Below are 25,915 nucleotides of genomic sequence, written 5' to 3'. Positions count from 1 at the left end.
TGCTCTTGTCAATTATGGTCCACCTGTAGCTTATGCCTCATTAGCCAGGTATACAACACATGCTCACTACAGACAATCCCACTGAAACACACACATGCTCACTAACACACATGCTCACTGATGCACAAAAGCTCACTACAGACAAGTTTACTGATACACATGCTCACTACAGATAAGCTCAATGAAACACACACACATATGCTCACTACGGACAAGTTCACTGACACACACACAAGCTCACAACAGAGAAGCTCACTGACACACACACAAGCTTACTCACTAGCAGGCACATACACACAAGGTTCTCTGCTAGAGAGTAGAGGTGGAGCTTCTGAGAGGGAGAGTAGAGGTGACGCTTACATGCAGGGAGGTGGATCTTCCATGCAGGAGCAGGACTTGTGTGCCGGGGAAGCTGCTGCGGCTTGTGAGAAGAGGCTCAGCAACCTTAATGTGGCCGCACAAGCCTCCGGCACCCCCCTCATGAATTCCCTGGGACTGTAACAATCTGTCACAGTCCAAGGGGAAAATAATTTAAAGGGCACTTTAGGGCTTCCTGTTAGCCCCAGGTGCCGCGGCCCACCGGGAACATTCACGGTATCCCGGTGGGACAGTCCAGCCCTGATTACTCCCGAGGCACAAGTTTTGCAAACTGAAAAAGGGGAAAAAAGAATTTGTATGCCAAATGGGCTTGCCATCTACACCGGGCAGACCTCAACTCGATGAAGGTGCACCAAGCAAAGACTCTAGAGGAGCTGCTCCAAATTATACTGTTAGAGCAGTTCTACAATGGCCTGGCACTAGATACACAAGAATGGGTAAAGGACCGACAACCCCTCACCTTACCGAAGCAGCTCAATGGGCTGACGAATACATTGATGCCTGAAGACATCAGCGACCTAGACTCTGACCACCGAAATGCCCAGCACAGCCATAATTCCCAGCACCACCCATGAGGCAGCACCCCTTTTTCTCCGGCACCAGCATGGGTAAACAAACAACACAGTGTCATCAGTGTCACAGTTACGGACATATGAAATGGGAGTGCACCCAAGTGAGAGACTGGTCCTAGTGAATCTGCCACCACCAGCACCTAAAGCAGCTGTTCATTGCCACAACACTGAGATGCCCTCACTTCTTTCCACCCCGCTTTCTACTGAGAAAACTTGGTGCATCCTACATGAGGATGAACCCGGTAGTCGACAATTGGCAACACCACCAGCAACCTGTAAGACTTAACGGCCAGCCAGAGTCTCCGGGACACAAGAGCTACGTTAACCACGGTCTGGAAACACATTGTGAGTGACTCTGAAAAGACTGGGAGTACCGTGGCCATTCGGATAATAGGGGGAGCCTTATATCGCCTGTCTACTGTCAAAGTACATTTGAATTAAGGCGCCGGAGCCAGGATGTTCGAGGTTGGATTAATGCAAGACCTACCAACTGAAGTTCCCCTCAGTAACGATATTGAACAACTAACCTCTGCCTTGGTATCTGATACAAGCACCGAGGACCTCTATCCCATAACCACCCGGGAACAGGCCCACATGACCAATGATCACTTACACTCTGAGGCTCAGGTAGGACCCAGTCCTGTTCCCTTGTCCCCAGAACCACTTACTTGGGATACCTCAGAGGCATTTGGGAGGGAAGTAGTCTCTAACCCCTCACTCAAGGGTTACCGGGGTAGGGTTGTCTCCAGTCAGGTTGTGCTGAAGGGAAGAGGTTTATTTGGCTGGAGGGGCTGTTATACATGGTAGCCAAGATGGTGGGAAGAGGGACGTCCCCGATGACCACCAAACAGTTGGTTTTTCCCAAAAAGTATAGACAGGAGCTATTAAAGAAAGTTCATGGTATTACCCTGTCCAGTAGCTTAGGAACAAAATGCACTAAACCCTGGCTAACTCTGGCTAGGCATCACCAAGTATCTGCGACAATATTGCCAGACTTGCGATGTCTGGCAGAAAGTCGTGAAGTGAGGAGACTGTCAAAAGGCTATGCTCCATCCCTTCCCCTTCATTGAGGAACTGTTCGGCCGTGTGGCGGTGGACCTAATAGGACCCCTGGCTAAGCCTAGGCCTTCTGGAAAAAAGTACCTTTTAACCATAGTGAACTACACCACCAGGTACCCAAAAGCAGTGACCCTGAGCAATATTCAGGTGGAAACCATGGCTGAAGCCCTGATGCAAATATTCTAAAAGGGGGGATTTCCCAGGGAGATTATTTTGGAACAGGGAACTCAGTTCACTGCCGTAGTAACTCACCAGCTATGAAAGCTTTGTGGCATCAAGATGATTCAGATCTCCCTGTACCATCCCCAGAAGAACGGCTTGTGTGAATACTTCAACATTACATTTCTGGCCACAAGCAAGAAGTGGGATAGATTCTTGCCCCACCTACTGTTCGCTTATTGGGAGGTGCCTCAGGAATTTACAGGTTTCTCTCCCTTCGAACTACTGTTCAGTCAGAGAGTAAGAGGGCCCCTAGACTTAGGGAGAGAACACTGTGAAGGGGAGGTAAGCCAAGATGGTATCCTTACCATGCCATATTTGTTGGAGTTCAGGGATCACCTGGAAACGCTGACTCAAGCTGTCCGAGATAACCTTCAGGTGGCTCAGGGACTGCAGCGCACCTGGTACGATTGAGGAGCCAGGGGCCACAGCTTTCAGGTCGGGCAAAAGGTCTTAGTACTGAAGTTCGTCCGAAATAACAAGCTGAATGCCCTCTGGCAGGGCCCATATCGGGTGGTGGAGCAGAAGTTCAACACCACCTATGTGATCGGACTGTTCTACAGGGAAGGAGCATGACAACTGTTGCATGTCAAAATGCTCAAGCCCTTCCACAAGCGGACAGAGGAGGTAGCGGCCATATGCGCTCCTGCCTAGAAGGATTTCGACAATCTTCCCCTGCCTGACCTCCTGGAAAAAGGTGCTCAGGCAGGGTCCATAGACGAGGTCCAACTAGGGGGCCGGTTAAGTGTACCCAGGCACAACAGATGCTAGCAGCCAAACCGGCCACCTCCTACAATGTGTCTGGTTACACTACCCTGGCTACAGATTGGGTAGAAACCCCCAAACAACTTACCCTTCACCAACCACCCTACCGAATTCCTGAGTCCATTCAGGAATACCATATTTGATGCCTACCCCATGCCCTGTATCGATGAACTATTGGGCCGAATGACTTGTGGCCAGTACCTCACTACCACTGACCTGTGTAAGGAATATTGACAAATTCCCTTAGCCGAGGATACCATACTGAAGTTGGCATTCATCACCCCGTTTGGCTTGTACCAGTTTAAAATAATGCTGTTCGGGGTGAAAAATGCCTTGGCCACCTTTCAATTTATGGTAGTCCGGCAACAAGATGGCCTCCAGGACTACACTTGTATATAACTGGATGGCATTGCAACATTTAGCAACACATGGGGAGAGCACTTAGTACATATAGGGGCTGTACTAGAAAGGATCCGGAGGGCAGGATTGACCTTGATTCCCAGCAAATGCCATATAGTAATGGCCAAGGTACAATACCTAGGCCATCGGGTGGGTTACAGGAAATAAAAAACGGAGCCTGCCAATATAGAGGCCATAGCCAACTGGTCCACTCCCCACACTAAGACCAGGGTGATGACTTTTCAAGGGACAGCAGGGTACAATAGGAAGTTTGTCCTGAATCTGACATTTTCTTATTTACACAGACGTTTCTATGTTTGGATTGGGAGCATTGCTAAACCAAGTTGGTGATGATGGTGGAGAAAACCCAGAAGCTTACCTCAGCCGAAAGGTAGGTGAACTACACCACCATCGAAAAAGAGTGCCTTGCAGTGTTGTGGGCCCTAAATAAATTGCAACCCTACATCTATGGACAACAATTCACCCTGATCACGAATCACAACCCGTTAGTGTGGCTAAACCGAGTGGCTGGACACAACACCAGGTTCTTACACTGCAGCCTTGTGCTTCAACCCTATGATTTCACCATCCACTATCGCCCCGGAAAGCAAAACGACAACACTGATGGGTTGTCACGCCAGACTGAACTTGAAAAGTGAGACCCCGGATATCCCCAAGTTGATCCGTGGGGCATCAGACTGTGTATGCCGGTTAATGGTTAAGAGGAAGCTGTGTGGCGGATACCACCAAAACCATACTAAAAGACTATGACACTATTCTAGCTCTCTGATCCTCCTCCCCTCCAAAGGAACCCAGCAAGCGGTTCTCTCTGCCCATTCCCAGTTCATACCGAACGCTTCAGCTGGACTTTTCTGTGTTTTCCATGGAACCCTGGCTTGGCCACAAATATCACTTTGGCCCGATAAACTTTCTTCATGGTTTCCACCCTTTTCCAAATGCCCAAAGAGCGCTTTTTGGAATGAAGTTACAACAACTCAGGAGGGACGATTGCTATCTATAAGCAAGGGGAGCTCCCCTTCCTCAACCGGCCAGAGACCCCATTAAAGGACTGACAAATGACGGGAATTGATTTCAGCTAAGAGCACGCTAGCGACCGGTCAAAACTTTAACGGGTTGATGTTTCCGCAAACCTCTACGGATCAGGGCGCTTTTTGGCCATAACATGTCGGGGTTCAGGAATGTTATTACTCTGTTGTTTGTTTGTTTGTTTTTTTTATGTATTTGGCCCTCTGTATCCAGGAGATAATTAATTTAGCAAGCCTTGACTCAATTATTTCCCACAAACAGAGGCACCTGGCCTAGATATGTATGTAGTAAATGGAGACCCCTCTGTGCATGAAAGGCTGCATTTGGAACAATAAAATCAAATATACTCCCAGAACTATGTGTCATCTAGTTACTGTGGGAAAATAGCTATATTCACTGAAGCTTCCATTTCTGACTGAGCGGAGAGTTTAGCAGAGGTAACTAGTCGGGTTATTAATGTAACTAGTCGGGTTATTAGCTACACTAATGTACTAATCACCATAATCAGACTGATCGCAGGGCTGATACTTTGATCAGCACTGAAAGGGTTAAAAAAATGTACTTTATTATTTCCACACTTTTTAACACTTTCTTTCACAGAGGAACAAGGATTTCTCTCTGCCTCTCTCAGATCTAACTGAGGAGAAGAGATGGGCAATGAACAGTGTCTCAGACGATGTTACAAATCATTGGCTGAGACATTGTAACAGTGATTGCTAGGGCAAGATCATTAGAGCGCTAATGACATTAAAGCCCTCCTATTGTAGGACGGCATAGCACACCCTAACGTCACAATCATGATAACACATTTTTACTCAAGAAGTCCTTAGTCAAATACAACAAACCAGTCAACTCTGATTGTACAAAATTATTCAAAATAATAATTTTAATATCATTCACAATAGGTTTACTCTGCATAAAATAATTTCCATTATGATTATCAAGTTTTTTTTCCCCCTATGAAAATAACTTGCAATATTAATTTTTAAATGTTTTACAGAATTACACCACAATTCAATTCAATACAGGCACAAGCAGGGCAAATAAGGAGAGAGAAAAAACAGGGTTATTTACTAAAGTAAGATATTAACATTTAAAGCCAGAGCCAGACAAATTTAAAGCATAGCTGACATAGGGAAAGTTTCCAGTTTGACAGTTTTGACCTGAAATTCACTTTGAATTCTCATTTTAGAAAATAACCCTGACATCAATTCTCATCCTCTCTGTTTTCTCTGTACAGCTAGGTACCAATGATTGACAGGAAACCAAGAGGGAGGCACCCAGTTGAAGACGATTTCAAATTGATTTTTGCATTTTTCAAATTTGTCAGATTTAGGGGATAAGTAAACATAACATTTCAAATCATGTAAGAAGACAGTTCCCCTCTAACTGATTCATCCCACACACTTATTTTCCCTTTCAGACACGTATATTAATAAAAAAAAATGTGTATTTTTTTTTGTTTTTTTTTATTTAATATTTTTGCTGTGCATTAAATTATTACAGACAGGCATGAGGTACCCCAACGGCAGTCCTCAGGCTTTCATATCACTGTTTACATTGGTGGTATGTAGGAGCATATGCACAATGTTATATTATAGGTAGAATACAACTATAAAAGTATTGCAGGAAACATTTTGCTATGTATGTAATTATTGCATAACAAGTATGAAGCATGAAAGAGAGATATGCAGGTCTCAATTAATCTTATTAGGAAAATTGTGTAAGATACGTTAGACGTGCGTGTGTTTTAGACTAGAGCTTGAAAACCTCTCAATAGTGTTAGCAGCTTAAAAAGTGGAAACACAAGACTTATCTGTAGAAAATAGGTATTGCAAGGCTTACGTGTCTGGATTTTGATCTGTAAGGATAGCTTATCAAAGGAAATTAAACATGCATGCAGTTAGATCAACAAGGTTGGTGCTTAATAGGTAAGATTGTCAGTCCTGGACACTTAGTTTAACAGGCTTAAACTGAGGGAGTATGGGCCTGGCGCTGACTTGTCCGGAGACTTTATGTAGAGAGTCTCTATTAGCCGATGCCTTGTCTTGTGAGACAGTGAGCATTGGTTGGAGTGGTGTTGAAGGCTGCAGTAGCGGTGGGCAGTGTGTTGTGTAGGCCTGCATCTCGGTGCCACGAACTCTGAAACTACTGGAGCTTGAGTTTCTTCCCCTCACGGGGGCAATGGAGGGCCTGATGGACTTTGGCCGCTTGCGGCGATAAAGCCTCATTGCGTGTGGGCGATGCGTCCGGGTCCTCGCCCTTTTGGCCTTCGGCCCGGTGGGCTCTGTGGTTTGGGGGTGTGTGGGTCGTCTGTCGCTGTGCCCAAGGGTACACTTCCCTGTCCCTGCCGTCCGTGCAGGTTTCTGAGTGATTTGTGCTGCTCTCATGCGGTCTCTGAGTTGTGCCCACAAGCGGCTGAATATTGCGTTCAGGCGCTGTGCGGTGTCTTGTCGGATCATCGTTTGCTGTAGCTGATTCATTGCAAGCAGCATGTTGACGGCCGCCATCTTGTGTGGGTGCCAGCACTGCTTTCTCTTCGTTTCGCATCCCCGTGTAGCTGGTGGCTCCGAACACACCGTGCGGACCGGGATGGAGGTTCTATGTGCAGGGTTGCCCGCAAGGAGAGCGGCCGCCCCCCCCCTACCGGGTCTCAAGTAGGCCTCCAGTTGCTGGTGCCGGTTCCTGGTAAGTAGTGGGTTAATGTCTGGTATCCATCGCTTTGCCCGGGTGTCCCCAACGTTTCTGTCACCCTCCAGGTGCTGTGCGTGCATTTTTGGGGGGGTCTTTGCCCTGAATTGTGCCATTGTGCTCAGGAGCTCTGTTTCAGCACATCCATGCAGCCTGGAAGACAGGCTCCGCCCCCAAAATTGTGTATTTTTTAAATTACAATTGTTCGTTTTTTTACAGTTAGAAAATTTATACTCTAAACCCCAAATTAAACACAGATTCTTGCACTCTCTAATTTCCACATATTGAACCTATGAAATGTTTTTCTTGCCGCCACTTTGACCTCTTGGTTTCGTAGTGTGTAGATGATCGGATTTAGAAGAGGAGTTACTACAGCTGGGAAGATAGAGAGTATTTTATTCACGTGCAAAGAGTCACCTGTGGTCGGTCTAACAAATATGAAGATAATGGTAGTGTAAAAGATAAGAACAACAATTATATGAGATGCACAAGTGGAAAACGCTCTCTGTCTCCCAGAGGCAGTTGGAAATCTGATTATAGTTCCAATAATAAATACATAAGACACAATAATTGCCAAAAAACATCCTAAAATTACAAAACAAGCAATAGCAAAAACTTGATTTTCTACAGTTGAGACATCCACACAGGACAACTTTAGCAATGGAGCAAAGTCACAGTAATAGTGGTCAATCTCATTAACACAGAACCCAAGGTTTGAGATCTGTAAACATGGGATAACAATTATCATTAAACTAAAAATCCAGGACGACAATAATAAATTCAAACAAAACTTGGGACTCATGATGACTGTGTATCTCAGTGGATTGCAGATGGCCACATAGCGATCAAAAGCCATGATTGCCAGGAGGAAATTTTCTGTGGCTCCTAATGAAAAATGGAAATAAAACTGACATAAACAGCCTGTTAAAGAAATTTTTCTTTTGGGAGCAAAAAGAACCAACAACAGCGTTGGAACTGTCACTGACGGATACCAGAGTTCTAGGAAGGAAAGTCCACCGATGAAGAAGTACATCGGTTTGTGAAGGCTTTGTTCCATTGTAACAATGACAATAATCACAACATTGCAAGTGATTGTGACAATGTAAACAGTAGCTATAAGAATAAATAGACAAAAGCTGATTTCATATGAAAGTGAAAACCCAATAAAAATAAGTTCTGAAAAGACAGATTCATTGTGTTTCATTTCCATCATGTCAAGCTGCAAAAAAGATAAAATACATGTTTTAATCATAAAAATAAATGAAAAGTTTTTCTGTATTTTAAATTATTTCTCATTAAAATTCATCTTGTTGATACATTTTGAATACAGATATGTTTATAATCTGTGGATCATTTTATCATGTAATGATTTAACATTCAACTGATGGCTAACCTCAATCTCAATGAATCTTTTATTTGACACATTAGCTTTTCACAATCTATTTAGCTACTTTTAATCTATTCCACAGTCACATGGATCCCACGTGCTGGATATGTTATCAGTTATTTACATTTGGTGGCAATGTGTGATTAGTATATCCAATGCATATTTTTTTTCTAATTTACATGCATTCATAGATATATTATCTTAGCACAACCACTTTTTTTCTTTTCTTTCTTATATATAAATTTTGAGGACTAATCTGCAAGTGTGTCTCACGTTTTTCTCTTAAATGTGCTTTAGTTAGATGTACTTAAAAAGTGTGTGTGTATGTGTGTGTGTGTGTATACACAAATGCACCAGGACCACATATAAACTGTATAAGTAATTTATTGAAGAAAACAAATTACATCAATGCAAGATTCCTCTATATGTAGACCACAGATTGTCTTTGTGTTCTTTGAATCTCGTTCTATTATCTGTGCTTGTGAGTAATCCCTGTCAGTGAAATCTTTTGTAATTTTAGTGGCCTATTCCTTTAAAACTTCATGAGTTATGCAAGTTCTCTAAATTCTGATTACAGCAAAATGTATTCATAGATGATATAGCTATTAACAACATTTTCTTAAATACATTCTTGATTTGAGTTTTATTATTTTCTATATACACTAGTGTTCATAGATAGGTATCATAGGTATGGGATCACTAGAGATCTCCTTTTCAGAAGAAAAGAAAGAAAATCTAATTTTTTTGTCCAATAAAATCACATCATACAGATATTATGGGTAAATCACCAGTCTCACCAGTGAAGAGGCGACTCTGGGATGCTGACCTTGTAGACATAGTTGGAAAATAAAAGCCACATCTCAGACTGGCCAATAAAAGAAAAGCTTAAGATGGGCAAAATAACACAGACACTGGACAGAGAAAGATTGGAAAAAGTGATATGGACAGATGAACCTAAGCTAATAAATAGATGCTGTCGATGTGATGGTCTGAGGGGGTCCTTTAGTGGTGGTAAAGTGGGAGATTTATACAGGGTAAAAGAGACCTTGAAGAAGGAATGTCAACACAGTCACCAGATCTCAACCTTATTGAGCTGTTGTAGGAGCAGCTTGATCGTATGGTACAGAAGAAGTGCTCATCAAGCCAAATCAACTTGTGGGAGGTGCTTCAGGATGCTCAGGGTGAAATCTTGTCAGTTTAACTGAACAAATTGACAATTAGAATGCCTTACTTCTCCAAGGCTGTAATTGTTGCACATGGATAATTATTTGATGAAAGCAAAGTCTGAAGGACACAATTGTTATTTCATTTAAAATTATATATATATATATATATATATATATATATATATGTATATATATAGAATATCCAAAATTATGGCTGCACTCCTCGGGCTTCGATCCTGAGGAAAGCCCTACAGTGGGGCTGAAATGATGGCTGCACTCCTCGGGCTTCGTTTAAAATTCAAAAAGTTCATTAGGTATACATTAAAAATACGATCAACGTTTCAGCCCCACTGTAGGGCTTTCCTCGGGATCAAAAAAAATACATGCATGTATTTTTTTTTACCCCGAGGAAAGCCCTACAGTGGGGCTGAAACGTTGATCGTATTTTTAATGTATACCTAATAAACTTTTTGGATTTTAAACGAAGCCCGAGGAGTGCAGCCATCATTTTGGATATTCTGTGTGAAAACAGCCTGCTGATTTATGCACCCAACATTACCTTAGAAAGCGTGAGTGCAAGGAAACTTTTGTAATATATATATATATATATATATATATATATATATATATATCCTTAACAATGACTAACTTTTCATTCAAGCTCTTTTCATGTATGTTTTCTTGGAAAATAAGGAAGCTTATGAGTACCCCAAACTTTTGCAAAACCAGTGTATGTTAAAAGGGCATAATGTCAACATTGTGTCTCAGCTTTTATTAATAATTTTTTTTAATATTTCTAAATAAATTGGGATACCATACAAGTTCATGATCATGTCATCTAAAGTAAAGACGATAAGTAACCATATAGACCATAAAGTCCATATAGACTTTAATACATTTTCCTTACTGGCTATGAATGTTATCACCATCCATTTTCCACATGTGTGCAAATAAAATGGTGTTGGTGCTTATTTGTTCTCAGGATTATACAAAACATTTACATGAATACCAATTCTTAAGTGAAAAATATTTTACTTATCAGTCAAATATTAAAGAATCAGTCAAAGAACTATGACCACGATAGTCTGTTGTAGTGATTATGAACCCTGAAGTTTCTGATCTAATAGTAAGTAATCAAAATGGTTTTGAATGTTTTGACACTTTCAAATGTCCACTAAGCCACTGGAATGGTGGTAACTAAGAACTTCCATATAAGCGATATCAGAAAAGGAAGCTGAAGCAGAGGTTTCTGGGGCCCCTTGGTACATGTCAAACTGTCCAAGAATTGTTTGACTACTTAGCGTAGGAGGGCAGCAGAGCACCCATGGCACAATGAATGACTACTGTAGAGAGAGTTTGTAGTTATTTACTTTAATGTAGAAACACTCCCAAAACTGCTGTAACTTTGAATTAACCCCAACGGTTCCATGCAAATGATCATGATTATGTTCACTTAACCAACAAGTGATTACACATTTTGTATTTTTATGGTAAGAAAATATGAGATTTATTGATGGATAATTCTATAAAAATGCCTATGATAAGCAAAGGAATGGTGACTCAGATGTAGAAGTAGAGAGGCAAGGGAGTAAAAGTAAGTAAGACTACCTTTTAATTCATTCTAGGTGGGGAGAACTAAATATAAATATGTAGGCTAACACTTTAGAAAAATCTCTGTGAGTGTTTGTTATAAACCATGGATGGAAAAAGGAGAAGAAAAGCTGACAGGAGGCACTTGAAAGTAAAATAAGAATACAAGTATGTAATTATTAACAGTTCCTTTTTGACAAAAAACAAACAAACCACATCAATGTGACAATAACAAATGTAAGCACAAAACATACCCGTTTATTAAAATGTAGAATAAAAAAAAAAACCTATTAGTGGCCACTAAATCTATATATAATGAAGAACACTCTGTCAAAACCATGTAGAATAAATTATCGAGCATTTAATGACATCCTGCTATGCATGAGCTGATTCGAACAAGCTGGAACCTAAGTTGCCAATGAAGTCTCTTTAAAGCAGCATGCAAATGTAACAAAAGTAGTTAACAAAGTTGCAAGTAACCAGCAATAATATGGTATTAAGGAAACAGGTACGTAAATGTCACCTTGGAATGATAAAAGCCAGAGCTCCACAGTATGTGCCTCAAACAGCACTCATAACAGCCTGCGGGATAATAGATGACTGGAGTGGCCCTAACATAGCCCAAACTTAGCAGCACTCACCACCTTGCGGCAGAATAAAACATTAAAGTTCATGAATATAATAGACTCCAACTTTGTGCTAAAGGAGCCCAATCACGAAAGTAGAAACCAATCATCACCTCCTGTCTGAATAGCTCTCCAGTTCCCGTGGGTTTAGCAAATCACAAGTCAGTGGATTTCGCGTTGAAACTTTAAGTCCGAAAGAACTAAATGAAGAATTAGATCATAATGTTTTGTCATTTCTTTTTCAATAATACTTAAATATACTTGATATGACTCTTAGGGTTAACATAGACTGCTGTTATCATTGACTTTCCCTTTTTAGTGTAGCGTAGTATTTTGGGAGTTTATTCCTACATTATTTGCTTATGTTAAATAAGATGGCCATATACATATATGTACAAAAGTATTGGGACACATCTCTTAATTAGTGACACTCCAATAAAATTAGTGTAAGACCGACAGATATTGGGGCACTGTGACGTAGTGGTGGGCTTAATATGGTAAGTGGAATAATATGTTGGAACCGAATCCTCATATTTGTTTGGTGAGAAAGGTGATCTACTCTGTTTTTTAATCAGGATTATGTAAATGTTTTGTGTTTTATGGCAACACTACTGCTGAGAAATGCATTTTACCCCAATTACGCTTTTTTTCTATGTTCCTAAGTTCGGAGCATTTTAGCAGTTTAATAGTTCAAATTCCCACATGAAGGCCTATCATTTGCTAAAATAGGCACTACAGAATATGTCTGATAGTATATTTCAAGCCTTATTGTACTGACATTTTGTCAATAATTTCTTTCATAGTTTATGCTATTATTATATTTAAATTTTTGGGTTTTTTTATTACATACACGTCGCAATTTAGTGGTTTATTTTATGAACTTGATGTGTGCCACTGTAATAAAAATCACTACCCCCTTGTCAAGTTTTTAATCAACATTTTTTTCAGTTTTTCACCATTTTCTTTCAAAGTTTGCTGCAATAATTTGTATTCTATATCTCATACACATATTTTTGCTGTATATTTTTCAATGTCATTTGTACCACTGTGATAATATTCCCTAAGCAGTACTTAGTTATTTCTCCTAAATACAACAATACTCCATATGTATAGCTTTGTAAAGTTTATGTAAAGCTACATGGCCATATGTGTTACCTTCAGATTGCGTTAAAAAAAAAGAAGAAGAAGAAATGTGAATTTGAGGTCTGTGAGTCCATGTTATCAATCCTGAATCTAACCCGTTAGGATTTACTTCATAACATTAATGCTAACTATCTTGCTAATCCTTATAGTAAGCCAAATTGTAACTCTAGCCCTAAACACTTGTTGTAGTACTAACCCTACACTAACTAACCTTAACTCTAAGCTTAACCCTACTCCTAAACACTAACTAACCCTCAATGAAAATGAAACAAAATATTTAGTGAAATAAATCTAACATCGTGTTTCATTTATTACATTTCTACTGAAAATCAACTTGAAGTAAAACTATTGTTTCTCTGCAATGTACACTAATGACAAAAACATTGAAAATCATCTACAACAGGCAAAAAATCAGGGCAAACGTTGTTAATGAAGAAAAGTTAAAGCATCATTTCATTTCTCTTTTTCTCTGTTTATTTTCTCTACACTTGCAGTTAAGATGCTTGTGCCCAGTTAAAGAATAAGGAGGAGTGGATTTTTACTTTTTTTTCACACAAAAAATAGAGATAAGTGAACAAAATGTTACAATTATTTCCCCTTTAATTGTATAGAGCACATTGAATTCCATCAAAAAAGTTAAGGAGTAGATGCAACAAACAGATAAGCTTCATGCACGTGTTAACAATTTCACATACACAAGTCGAGCTACGTATATCTACAAATTGGCTATGAAGAACAGCAGTTCTTATGACTTGATATTCTTACTTGTGAACGCATGGAATTCGGTGTTCATGTTTGTGTTCATGTTCAGGGTTTTAAATAAAAGTTATATCATTGTTATAACAGAAAATTGCAGTAGATCTAGTGAAAAATATAATATTCTATTATTAAGATAAACATATATTATCACAGACAGAAAGATAGATAGATAGAGAGATAGATAGATAGATAGATAGATAGATAGATAGATAGATAGATAGAATATAAGCACATACTTCAATGGTACCTACTGAATTTTCCTGGTTTTCATTTGGAAGGTATATAGGCTGTATCTTATGTATTTGAACATGGTATGAAAATTTTTAATTTTTTCCTTTCCTATAAATAGATGATGAATGAGTCCATCATTATAAGCCAATTAAATTAATTTCCTCTGAGTATTTCTTTACACATTCTAGAAAATAAATGTAATGACCAGTGTTCTGATATTCCATAGTGTGTGCTTATTAATACATTTAGTTTAATATTAAAACACAAATGAATATATTCAACTATTATTGAGAAAATAATGATAAATTGTTGGTATTCGTTTTTGTTACCCATATTTGTAAATGTAACCTTTGGTTGATATTAAAAGTATGGATTACAATATCTACCTGCTCGGTGGAACAAATGCTAATGGATCAAATGCAATAAGATTCTGACTATTTTTAAAAATTTTATTTTTTTCATGGTTGATGTATTTTTCATGTTCATGATTTTGACTCTTTTTTTCAGGAACGTATACAAAAGTAGCATGGTTATGTCCATAACTGGGTCAGAAGCTGGACTGGACACCTAAAAACAGTGTGGCCACTAACATAGGCAGAAAACAATAGTCAGAGACAAAGTCAGATCTGAAGACAGCGAACAGCAAAACTACATACCAGGGCTGTTTCTGAAGCCAGGGAACAGCTGAGTCATGTCCAGATGCATTTTGAAAGCCAGAAAAAAATAAAATAGTGCAGACTGTATTCCTAAAGAATTTGTCAATTTTGCCAGGTTTGCAAAATCATTCTAAGATTGGAAAATTTCCATTTATTCAAAAGACACTGTGTATTTATGAGTAAGACATGACAGGACTTTTCAAAAATGTAGTTACTGACAAAAGGCCACATTTTACTTCTAAGTTCTGGGAGGTTTGCTATCATTGGTTATATATTTAATAAACTCGGTCCAAAGTCTCACAGCCAAACTCAGGGAGCTAATCATATTTAAAAATTTAGTTATTGTATTAAATAACTCATTTACTAAATGGATGGATACATTACCTACTACTAGCAGAGAACAGTTACTTATACATATAGGGAAAACACATACATTGGTCAAGTATCACAATGGACTCAATCATATTTCTAATCCAGTAGCATAGGCTGCCAAACTAGGGAAAGACAACACATTAAGCATAAAACCCATTGGTTGTTCGACCCATTTTCTGTAAAACAATTAAATTAAATTAGCTCCTGCTTTTCTCAAAAACAACATAAACAAAAGAAAACCCTGTACAAAGTAAAAAGACAGGGAGTTATGAAGTAGGATGTATGTGGATGGGAGGTGGTTGTGTGCTGCAAAGTGGAACGTGACTACGGAGGCTAAAGACATTGCTTGCTGAAAACATGATTTTTGGGCTTAACCAAGCAGCTATCTGTATTTGGTACCATTTCTTTAGCTCTTGGTATGAAGATCCTTGCCAGGAAAGATACTTACTGTGACTGGTGGCCCATTGTCAGCTGGGAGTGTGGTGAAAGAGGATGCCGTTTCAGGTGTGGAAATCAGCCCCCCCTGCCAGATTTGGAGGTGGCAGCAGAGTTGGCTGTAGTGTACTGACTCAGAGCTCAGTGTGTACTTTGAAGGTGGCTGTGGAGTTTGCAAGAGCAGGCTGACCAGGCACACCGTGTGCTAGTGGCGAAGAGCAACTAAGGGGGTTGGTAGGTCTTCTAGAAGACCCCTAAGTGCAGTAGGGACTCTGAGGTAATATATAAGAAAGTTAATACTGTTCAACATACTTTGACGTTTTACCCTATAATGTTTGACAGAGCAAAGGAAGCAACTTAAGTTAACAAATAAGCACATGAGCAATTTGGGTAGCACAAGTTGAATCTCAGATAGTATTTATTGTAATATTGCTGTAAGTTTGGGTGAAGAATTGACACAGCAATATAATACATATCCCTGAATACTGCATAATATATGAGAGTTGCAGTGACCTGGAAATTGAGAGCAGAACAGAAGTGGACAGTAAGGAGGAGATCAAGAGGATACACTTGCATTCTGTATAACATTAAAGCTACAGTGCTAGGCCCTAATGATTTCTAGGAAATATAAACATAAATCTCAAAATTCTAAACCTGTCAGTGATTATTACTCTCCTAAGTCAAATAACTCAGGAAGGAATTCTTTACAGGGTGATATGATGTCACCTGGGAAAGTTAGCCCTAATCAATCACACAAACTCTTGATCACTTATTAGGAAAGATTTAAAAAAACCTTAACATAAATTTAATAGAGCTGAAACAGGAAGTCTCTCTAATTTTAGAGAATCTACTGGTACACACTAAAGAAATGCAGGCCTTAAGACCTGACTTTGAATCATTACAACATCAAAATAAAATATTAAGGGAAGATCTTCATAAAACTGAACTTAAAAATGCAGACTTAAAAGATTGTCTATGTAGAAGGAATCGGAGGCATCCAGGAAGTTGTTACCAATGATCAACTGGATAAGACAAACTGGGGTCCTATCCATTCGAGGGCCTGTACAAGAATCCAAAATCTAGAGGTTCTCTATTCACAGATAAACCAAGAAATTCTGCTTTACAAATGCATGTATAAAGGATATACTTAAGAAGGAATTAAGATCTAGACCTCATCCAGATCCATACAAGAATATAGCCCTCTTTTCCGACCTGTCACTAACTACAAGAAACGATAGGAAATGATTTTGAAAAGTAACTTCACATCTAAGAAATGACAGGATCCCCTATACACGTTTTTTTCCTACTAAACTAGCCTTAGGTTGGAAAGTAGTTCATAAGAATGGACCTTTATAAGTTAGGTTTGGCCTTAATTTTGAATAGCCCTATAATATTTTAGGTAATTCAGAAAAACACTGAGGATGATTTATCAGCTATATTGTCACAATTTCCTTTTTAGCCTGGAAGTTTAGATTTCTCTTTGAAATCCCCAAGGACACATAACAGTAAATAGGGATTACTACCACAGCTGATCCGGGGTCGGGATTTATCAAGGAGGTTTACAGACCCGAAAATACGATATTTTCAGTCCAAGATGGAGGCACCGAATTTTAGCATAAAGAGCATTTCTATATTTAAGTTTAACTTTTTCATATCTCACAAATATGTATTTGTTAAATTTAGGAGATAAGTAAACGTAATATTTAAAATTCTTTGAAGTGATAGTCCCCCTTTAAACAATAATTTTTACACAGTTTTTTCCATTCAGACATATATACTAAAAAACAAGTATTTTATAAATTACTATCACAATTGTTATTTTTTATATAGTTAGAAAACATATACTCTAAACTCCAAAATTAAACACCAATGCTTGCACTCCCTAATCCCCACATCGTCAACTTCTGAAATGTTTTTTTTGCCGCCCCTTTAAACTCTTGGTTTCGTAGTGTGTAGATGATTGGATTTAGAAGAGGAGTTACTACAGTTGGGAAGATAGAGACTATTTTATTTACGTGCAAAGAGTCACCTGCAGATGGTCTTATAAACATGAAGATATTGGTTGTGTAAAAGATAAGAACAACAATAATATGAGATGCACAAGTGGAAAATGCTCTTCGTCTCCCAGACGCAGTTGGAAACCTTATAATGGTTACAATAATAAATACATATGATACAATAATTGGCAAAAAACAACCCAAAATTACGAAACAACACATAGCAAAAAATAAATTTTCTACAGTTGATACATCCACACAGGATAACTTCAGCAATGGGGCAAAGTCACAGTAATAGTGATCAATCTCATTAACACAGAACACAAGGTTTGAGATCTGTAAACATGGGATAACAATTATCATTAAACTAAAAATCCAGGACGACAATAATAAATTTACACAAAATTTGGGACTCATGATGACTGTGTATCTCAGTGGATTGCAGATGGCCACATAGCGATCAAAAGCCATGATTGCCAGGAGGAAATTCTCTGTGGCTCCTAATGAAAAATGGAAATAATACTGACATAAACAGCCTGTTAAAGAAATTGTTTTTTGGGGAACAAAAAGAACCAACAACAGCGTTGGAACTGTCACTGTAGGATACCAGAGTTCTAAGAAGGAAAGTCCACCGATAAAGAAGTACATCGGCTTGTGAAGGCTTCGTTCCTTGGTAACAATGAGAATAATCACAAAATTGGATGTAATTGTGGCAGTGTAAACAATAGCTATAAGAATAAATAGGCAAAACCTGATTTCACGTGAAAGTGAAAACCCAATAAAAATAAGTTCTGAAAAGACAGTTACATTGTGTTTCATTTCAATCATGTCAAGCTGCAGAAAAAAAATATATTTGAATTTACAAAATTTAATAAAAAGGGTTTTTCTTTTTCAAATTCTTTTTGTTACAACTGATCTTTTTTTATATTTTATATTTTTTATTGTTCCTATAAGTTTTCTTGTAATTGTCCTATTTTTTTGTTAAATCCCCCTCTCATAATATAGTAAAGCGCTACAGACTCTGTTGGCGCTATATAAATGGTGATAATAATAATAATGATAATAGAAACCAATGCTCACCGCCTCTTGTCTGAATCGCTCTCCAGTTCTGGTGGGTTTAGCAAATCCTGGCTAAATAAGTAATTGGCTTCCGTGTTGAAACTTTAAGTCCTAAAAAACTAAATGAAGAATTAGATTATGTTATGTATTTTCCTTTCCAAAAATACTTCAATAAACTTGATATGACTCTACAGGGTTAACATAGACTGCTGTTATCATTGATTGTCCCTTTTTAGTGCAGCGTTGTGTTGTTTTTGTAGCTTGGGAGTTTATTCCTACATAGTTTGCTCATGTTAAATAAGATGGCCATATACACTATTTGTACAAAAGTACTGGGACACATCTCTTAATTACTGACACTCCATTAAAATTAGTGTAGGACCCACAGATATTGGGACACTGTGGTGGACTTAATATAATAAGTGGAATAATATGGTGGAACCGAATCCCCATATTTGTTTGGCGAGAAAGTTGATTTTAAGTAGATTTGTAAAATGGGAAGTGTTTTATTTTAAATGTGCTCTGTTCCTTAATTGGGATTTTGTTTTGTACAGCAGCCCCACTGCTGAGAAATGCATGTTGCCCTGATTCCTCTTTTTTCTATGTTCCTAATTTTGGAGCGTTTTAGAAATGTAAAAGTTCAAATTCCTCCATAATGGCTCTATCATTTGCAAAAATAGACACGACAGACTATGTCTTATAGTATATTTTAAGCCTTATTGTACGGAAATTTTGTTACAAATTTCTTTCAAAGTTTATGCTATTATTATGTTTTTATGTTTTTTTTTATTGCACGCAAATTGCAATTTAGTGGTTAATTTTATAAACTTGATGTGTGCCACTGTAATATAAATCCCTACTCCTTTGTCAAGTTATTATGAAAATACAGAGGTGAATTAATACCTTGCCCATTGTATTTTTTATGGAAAAGTGAAGATGGGTCTATGGTGCAGTTTAGGGCATATAGTATATCAAACATTTCAATTACTCCATAAATGCTTACCATTTGCAAAAGTGGAAAGCATGGTTAATCCACATGTTATATTTTAAGCTATATTGAGGTGCCAGTTTTTCACCATCTCATACACATAGTTTTGCCCAGTTAAGGGATAAAGAGGTGTGGATATTTTATTTTTTACACAAACATATTTATTTAGAATGTAGGTTATAAGTAAAAAAAAAAAAATTAAAATTATTTCCCCTTTGATTGTTTATAACACACTGAATTCCATAAAAAAGAATTAATGAGTAGATTCAACAGATAAACTTCATTTACTTATTAAGAATTTAACATACCAAAGTCGAGCTACGTATATCTACAAATTGGCTATGATGAACAGCAGTTCTTATGACTTGATATCCTTACTTGTGAACGCATTGAATTTGGTGTTCATGTTTTTAAATAAAAAATTATATAATTGTTAATAATTACAGAAAATTGCATTAGATCTACTGAAATAAATAATACTCTATTATTAAGATAAATATATTATCACAGATAGATAGATAGATAGATAGATAGATAGATAGATACAAATATGATATATTTCAATGGTACCTACTGAATTTTCCTGATTTTCGTTAGAAAGACATATAGGCTGCACCTTTTGTATTTGAACATGGTATGAAAAATGTGAATTATTTGCTTTCCTATAAATAGAGGATGATCGAGTCCATCATTATTAGCCAATTAAATTAATTTCCTCTGAGTATTTCTTTACACATTCTAAAAAATAAATGTAATGACCAATGCGCTCGTATTCCATAGTGTGTGCTCATTAATACATCCAGTTTAATGATAAAACACAAATGAATATATTTAACTATTATTGAGAAAATTATTATATGAATTGTTGGTATTCATTTTTGTAACCTAAATTTGTAAATATAACCTTTGGTTGATATTAAAAGTTTGGATTACTATATCTACCTGCTCGGTGGAAGAAATGGAAATGTATAAAATGCAATAAGATTCTGACTATTTTTTTATTTTATTTTTTTCATTGGTTTATGTATTGTGTAAAGCCTTAACACAAACCAAAGGAATAAGTTAGGAACCCCTTACACAGACCAGATCATCATCTGTGGTGATTTGAATCATACTTTTAACCATAACTAGACTCATCTTCTCACCCCTTGAACATTAGATGTAATACTCTTAAAACACAATGTAAAGCTATGCTAAAACTTCATACTGAATTTAACTTATATGATGTTTGGAGAACTCTTCATTCCTCTGACCAAACTTACTCGCATTACTCTTCTGCACATAAAACTTCTTCCCGTATAGATCACATACCTATCTCTGCCCCTATACTATGCAGAACGACACACTGCACCATAGGAGACATTGTATGGTCGGACCATGCCCCAGTTCTGCTGACTATCACTGAGGAGTTCCCCAAAAGGGGACTCCCAATGAAACATTCTCATATGATGAAAAGTTTATGAACAAAGTGAAAACAGAGTTACAGGCATATTTTAAAACACTATTGCGGACACCTCCGCATTTACACAGTGGTTAGCATACAAAACAGTCGTACGTGGCATCTTTCTTAGCCAAGCCTCCTATGTTAGGAAAGCAACAGCTGCTCAAAGCCTGACACTTTTACGAGAGATGCGACTGCACAACACTACATAGCTCCTACACTTGCACTGCAAAACACAAAAGATAAAATTAACAAATCCCTCATTGAAATACATATGAATAAAATGGCGTACATCCTACAAAGACAAAAAATATGGGAATATTCCCGTAAACAGCAAGCATCCTCAAAAATACCTTATCTCTTGCAACTAGATGGAATGAAAATGTATAACCCCCAACACATAACCGACAATCTAGCACAATACTATACTGTGCTATACAATTTTAAAAAATGACGTGCATACATACCAACCAACTGACTCTGAGATTTCTGACTTTTTAGCTACAAAAGACCTCCCAATGCTTACAAGTGACCAACAAGCACAGCTACAATCTCCCATCACAGTTGAAGAAATCCTTGCCACTATAAAAGCTCTCCCATCTAGGAAATCACCTGGCCCTCATGAGCTATCCAATCAATATTATAAAACCTTCTCTTCCATTCTCCATCTCTTACACATCTTTAATGTAATGCTAACTTCTAGAGATACCCCAACTGCTGATGGCACAATGCTGATGGCACATGTTACAACTCTACCCAAACCAGGGAAAACCCCAGTTAGGTGACTAAACCTAAGACCAATTTCTCTTCTGAACTCGGATGTTAAAATATTCGCAAAAATGTTTTTTAACAGACTATCGGATATCATCCCCACCATTGTACATAATGACCAGGTGGGCTTTGTGAAGTGTCGGCAGCGAACAGATGGGACCAGAAAGGTGATTGATTTGATGCATTGCTTGCGGGAAGGGGGGCACAGTGTATTCCTTTCATTGGACGCTGAAAAAGCTTTTGATAGGCTGCACTAGCCCTTCCTCCTTGTGGTATGAGAAATGTTCCAATTCCCATGAACCTTTATCAGGGCAGTTAAGGCGTCATATAGCAACCCGGCGGTGAAAGTTGCTAATTTTGGTTTTGTATCACTATCGTTTGACATAACCAATGGCTCTAGACAGGGATGCCCCTTGTCCCCCTTACTGTACATATTGGCATTGGAACCACTCACTGCTTTAATCCGTATTCATTCGAATATACATGGAATTCAATTCCACCAAAAAGAATATAAATTAATGCTTTTTGCGAATGACATCCTCCGTACATTTCACAGACCATGGGAGTCCCCGTCGGCATTTGCAGTCACCCTAGAGGCATACAGCCGCTGTTTTTATTAAAAGCTAAATGTTATAAAGACACAGGCTATGAGTTTCAATGTGGCACAGGCATCCTTACAAACCCTTAAACAGACCTTCCAATATGATTGGAGGACTGATTATTTAACATTTCTCGGGATAAAACTTACGGCTTCAATAAAAAGATTGTATAAGGCAAACTATGTGGACCTACAAACTCACATTACAACACTGTTTGCTATTTGGAAAAATAAATGTAGATATTGGTCAGGCCGAATGGCCACTGTTAAGATGATATCTATTCCTAAATATCAATATCTGTTCAGAACTCCCTCGATCAAAATCCAGACTCAGTATTTTGTAGAAAATCAAGATTAATCAACAAATTTATTTGGGCTGAAAAAAGACCGAGAGTCTCTGCATCTATCCTGTATTGCCACTTTTCTAATGGAGGCATGAGCCTACCGAATATAAAATATTATTATTTATCAGCTAATATTTATCTGTTAGTAATAGCACAAACGCAGAGAAACCCACCACAATGCCACTTTTCAGAAATCCGAAGCACTCCGGCAATTCAGGTTCAGTTCGGCACTTCGCAAATTCGGCAATTCAGGCATTCGGAAGCATCGCACATGTCTAGAATTTCCCATGACGTGTGCACACTTACGTTTTAGTTATGGCTTTGCATCTTGCCAAGTTAAGGGAGGTCCTAAACTGAACATCTAATACCGTATTTTTCGCTCCATAAGACGCACTTTTTTTCCCCTCAAAAGTGAGGGGAAATGTCTGTGCGTCTTATGGAGCGAATATGAAGCTTTACTTACCTGTCTTGCAGCGTTGGCCGGCAGCACAGGGCGCACCGCGGTAGTGGAACTTGAATTTCATGTTCCGGTTTCCGGCGGGACTGAAAGGAAGTGTGCACAAACTGAGTGCGCACTTCCTTTCAGTCCCGCCGGAAACCGGAACATGAAATTCAAGTTCCACTACCGCGGTGCGCCCTGTGCTGCCGGCCAACGCTACAAGACAGGTAAGTAATGATGGGACAAGGGGAGGGGGACAGTATGGGAGAGAAGAATATGGGGAGGGGGATGAAGTCTATGGGGAGGGGGGGGATGAAGTCTATGGGGGGATGAAGTCTATGGGGAGGGGGGGATGAAGTCTATGGGGAGGGGGGGTGAAGTCTATGGGGAGGGGGGTGAAGTCTATGGGGAGGGGGGGAGATGAAGTCTATGGGGAGGGGGGGAGATGAAGTCTATGGGGAGGGGGGAGATGAAGTCTATGGGGAGGGGGTGGATGAAGTCTATGGGGAGGGGGTGGATGAAGACTATGGGGAGGGGGTGGATGAAGTCTATGGGGAGGGGGTGGATGAAGACTATGGGGAGGGGGTGGATGAAGTCTATGGGGAGGGGGTGAGTGAAGACTATGGGAGAGAGGAGAAGACTATGGAAGGGGGGGACACTATGGGACAGGGGAGAAAAAAAATATTCTGTACAAACTGTCCCATAGTAAGAAACACTATGGGACAGTTTGTTCAGAATATTTTTTTTCTGGGTTTCTTCCTCTAAAAACTAGGTGCGTCTTATGGTGAGGTGCGTCTTATGGAGCGAAAAATACGGTATATAAATATGTGTACTTTTTAAATGTTAACAGACAGAGGAGAGATTTGGAGACAGAAACGCTGCTCCATCTTATAATGACTGAGAGAGGCTGATATGTTGACATGTCCAGGATGGTATGTTATTCTATTTTAATGATATTGCAAGCATATAGTTTAATACTATAAACTCTGCTATAAAATGATTGTAATTGATTTGATATGTCTATATTTATATTCTTATTTCATAAAATATATAATATCTAATATCTTTATTGCTTCCAAGACAATCCTTATTTTATATCGTATTCTCAATTATTTCTGTGTATTTTAGATAGAGGATCTCTTGCAAACTATATCATATTTTAGCTAAGATATGGTTAGCCCTGCTAAGTTCTATGATTTAACGGGACACTCCAGTCACCCAGACCACTTCTGCTCATTGGAGTGGTCTGGGTGCCAACTCCCACTACCCTTAACCCTGCAAGCTGATTGTTTTCCTGGCACTGGAGTTTCCCTTTAAGATGTTATAGTGATAAATAGTGATGTACCGAACTGTTCGCCGGCGAATAGTTCCCGGCGAACTTAGCGTGTTCGCGTTCGCCACGGCGGGCGAACATATGCGATGTTCGGTCCGCCCCCTATTAATTTACTAATACTAAGTAAAAATTACTTAGTATTAGTAAATTGTGCCCCTACTCGCAATACCGCGAGTAGGGGCATGTCTATTAAACAGTGAGCAGCCTGTGGCTGCTCACTGTTAAAAAAAAAAAAACGGGGTGGGGGACCTAAAAATCACAATAAGAGGGGGACCTATTGTCCCCCTGGCCCCAACCCCTGAGCGGCGGGTGGGGGCCCTAAAATGAACAATAAGGGGGGGACCTATTGTCCCCCCCGGCCCCCACCCCTGAGCAGCGTGTGGGGGCCCTACAAATAACAATTAGGGGGGACCTATTGGCCCCCCTTAGCCCCCACCCCTGAGCGGCAGGTGGGGGCCCTAAAAATAACAATTAGGGGGGACCTATTGTCCCCCTCCGGCCCCCACCCCTGAGCGGCGGGTGGGGGCCCTACAAATAACAATTAGGGGGACCTATTGTCCCCCCCCCAGCCCCAACCCCTGAGCAGTGGGTGGGGGCCCTAAAATTAACAATAAGGGGGGGACCTATTGTCCCCCCCGGCCCCCACCGCTGAGCGGTGGGTGGGGGCCCTAAACTTAACAATAAGGGGGGGACCTATTGTCCCCCCCAGCCCCCACCCCTGAGCGGTGGGTGGGGGCCCTAAATACAAAGAGGGGGTGCCCTTGTTAACCCTTCCCCCCCCCAAAAAAAAGATCTACCTACCTACCCCCCTCACCCTAAAAATAATGAGGGGGGGGACCTTTAACTAAAACCCTGTAAAAAAAAATAGATAAAAACAACTTACCATTTGATGTTTTCTTTCTTCTACAATCTTCTTTTTTCAGCCCCAAAAAAGGCCAAAAAAAAACCCCATAATAACCGACGCAATAAAAAAAAAAAAAAAAAAAACGACCGCACAAAAAAATAATCCATCTTCACCCATGGAGGGCTCCGCGCAGACTGAGCTCTGCAGGGCGGGGGAAGGCTTATAAAGCCTTGCCACGCCCTGCAATTAGGCTAAGAACACTCTGATTGGCTGGTTTAAGCCAATCAGAGTGCTCTTTGTCATTTTACACAGCGTGGGAAAATTCCAAAGAACTTTCCCACGCGTGTAAAATGACACAGAGCACTGTTATTGGATGGCTTGAAATCCATCCAATCACAGTGCTCTGTGTCAATGTACACAGCGTGGGAAAGATCAATTTTCCCACGCTGTGTAAAATGACACAGAGCACTGTGATTGGATGGATTTCAAGCCTTCCAATCACAGTGCTCTGTGTCATTTTACACAGCGTGTGAAAGATCAATTTTCCCACGCTGTGTAAAATGACACAGAGCACTGTGATTGGATGGATTTCAAGCCATCCAATAA

General features: G+C 39.3%; 1 protein-coding gene across 1 annotated transcript; it reads right to left on the bottom strand.

Moving 5' to 3' along the window:
- Positions 1-17,354: 17,354 nt before the first annotated feature.
- LOC134573640 (olfactory receptor 6M1-like) lies at positions 17,355-18,320 on the bottom strand. Its single transcript, XM_063433426.1, has one exon. The coding sequence runs from the start codon at positions 18,318-18,320 to the stop codon at positions 17,355-17,357; it is 966 nt and encodes a 321-aa protein (XP_063289496.1).
- Between the last annotated feature and the right edge of the window lie 7,595 nt (positions 18,321-25,915).

Source organism: Pelobates fuscus, chromosome 9 (genome assembly GCF_036172605.1).
Source record: "Pelobates fuscus isolate aPelFus1 chromosome 9, aPelFus1.pri, whole genome shotgun sequence".
Classification (NCBI taxonomy): domain Eukaryota; kingdom Metazoa; phylum Chordata; class Amphibia; order Anura; family Pelobatidae; genus Pelobates; species Pelobates fuscus.
The sequence above is the reverse complement of the archived record's forward strand: the minus strand, read 5'-3'. Positions and strand labels throughout refer to the sequence as shown.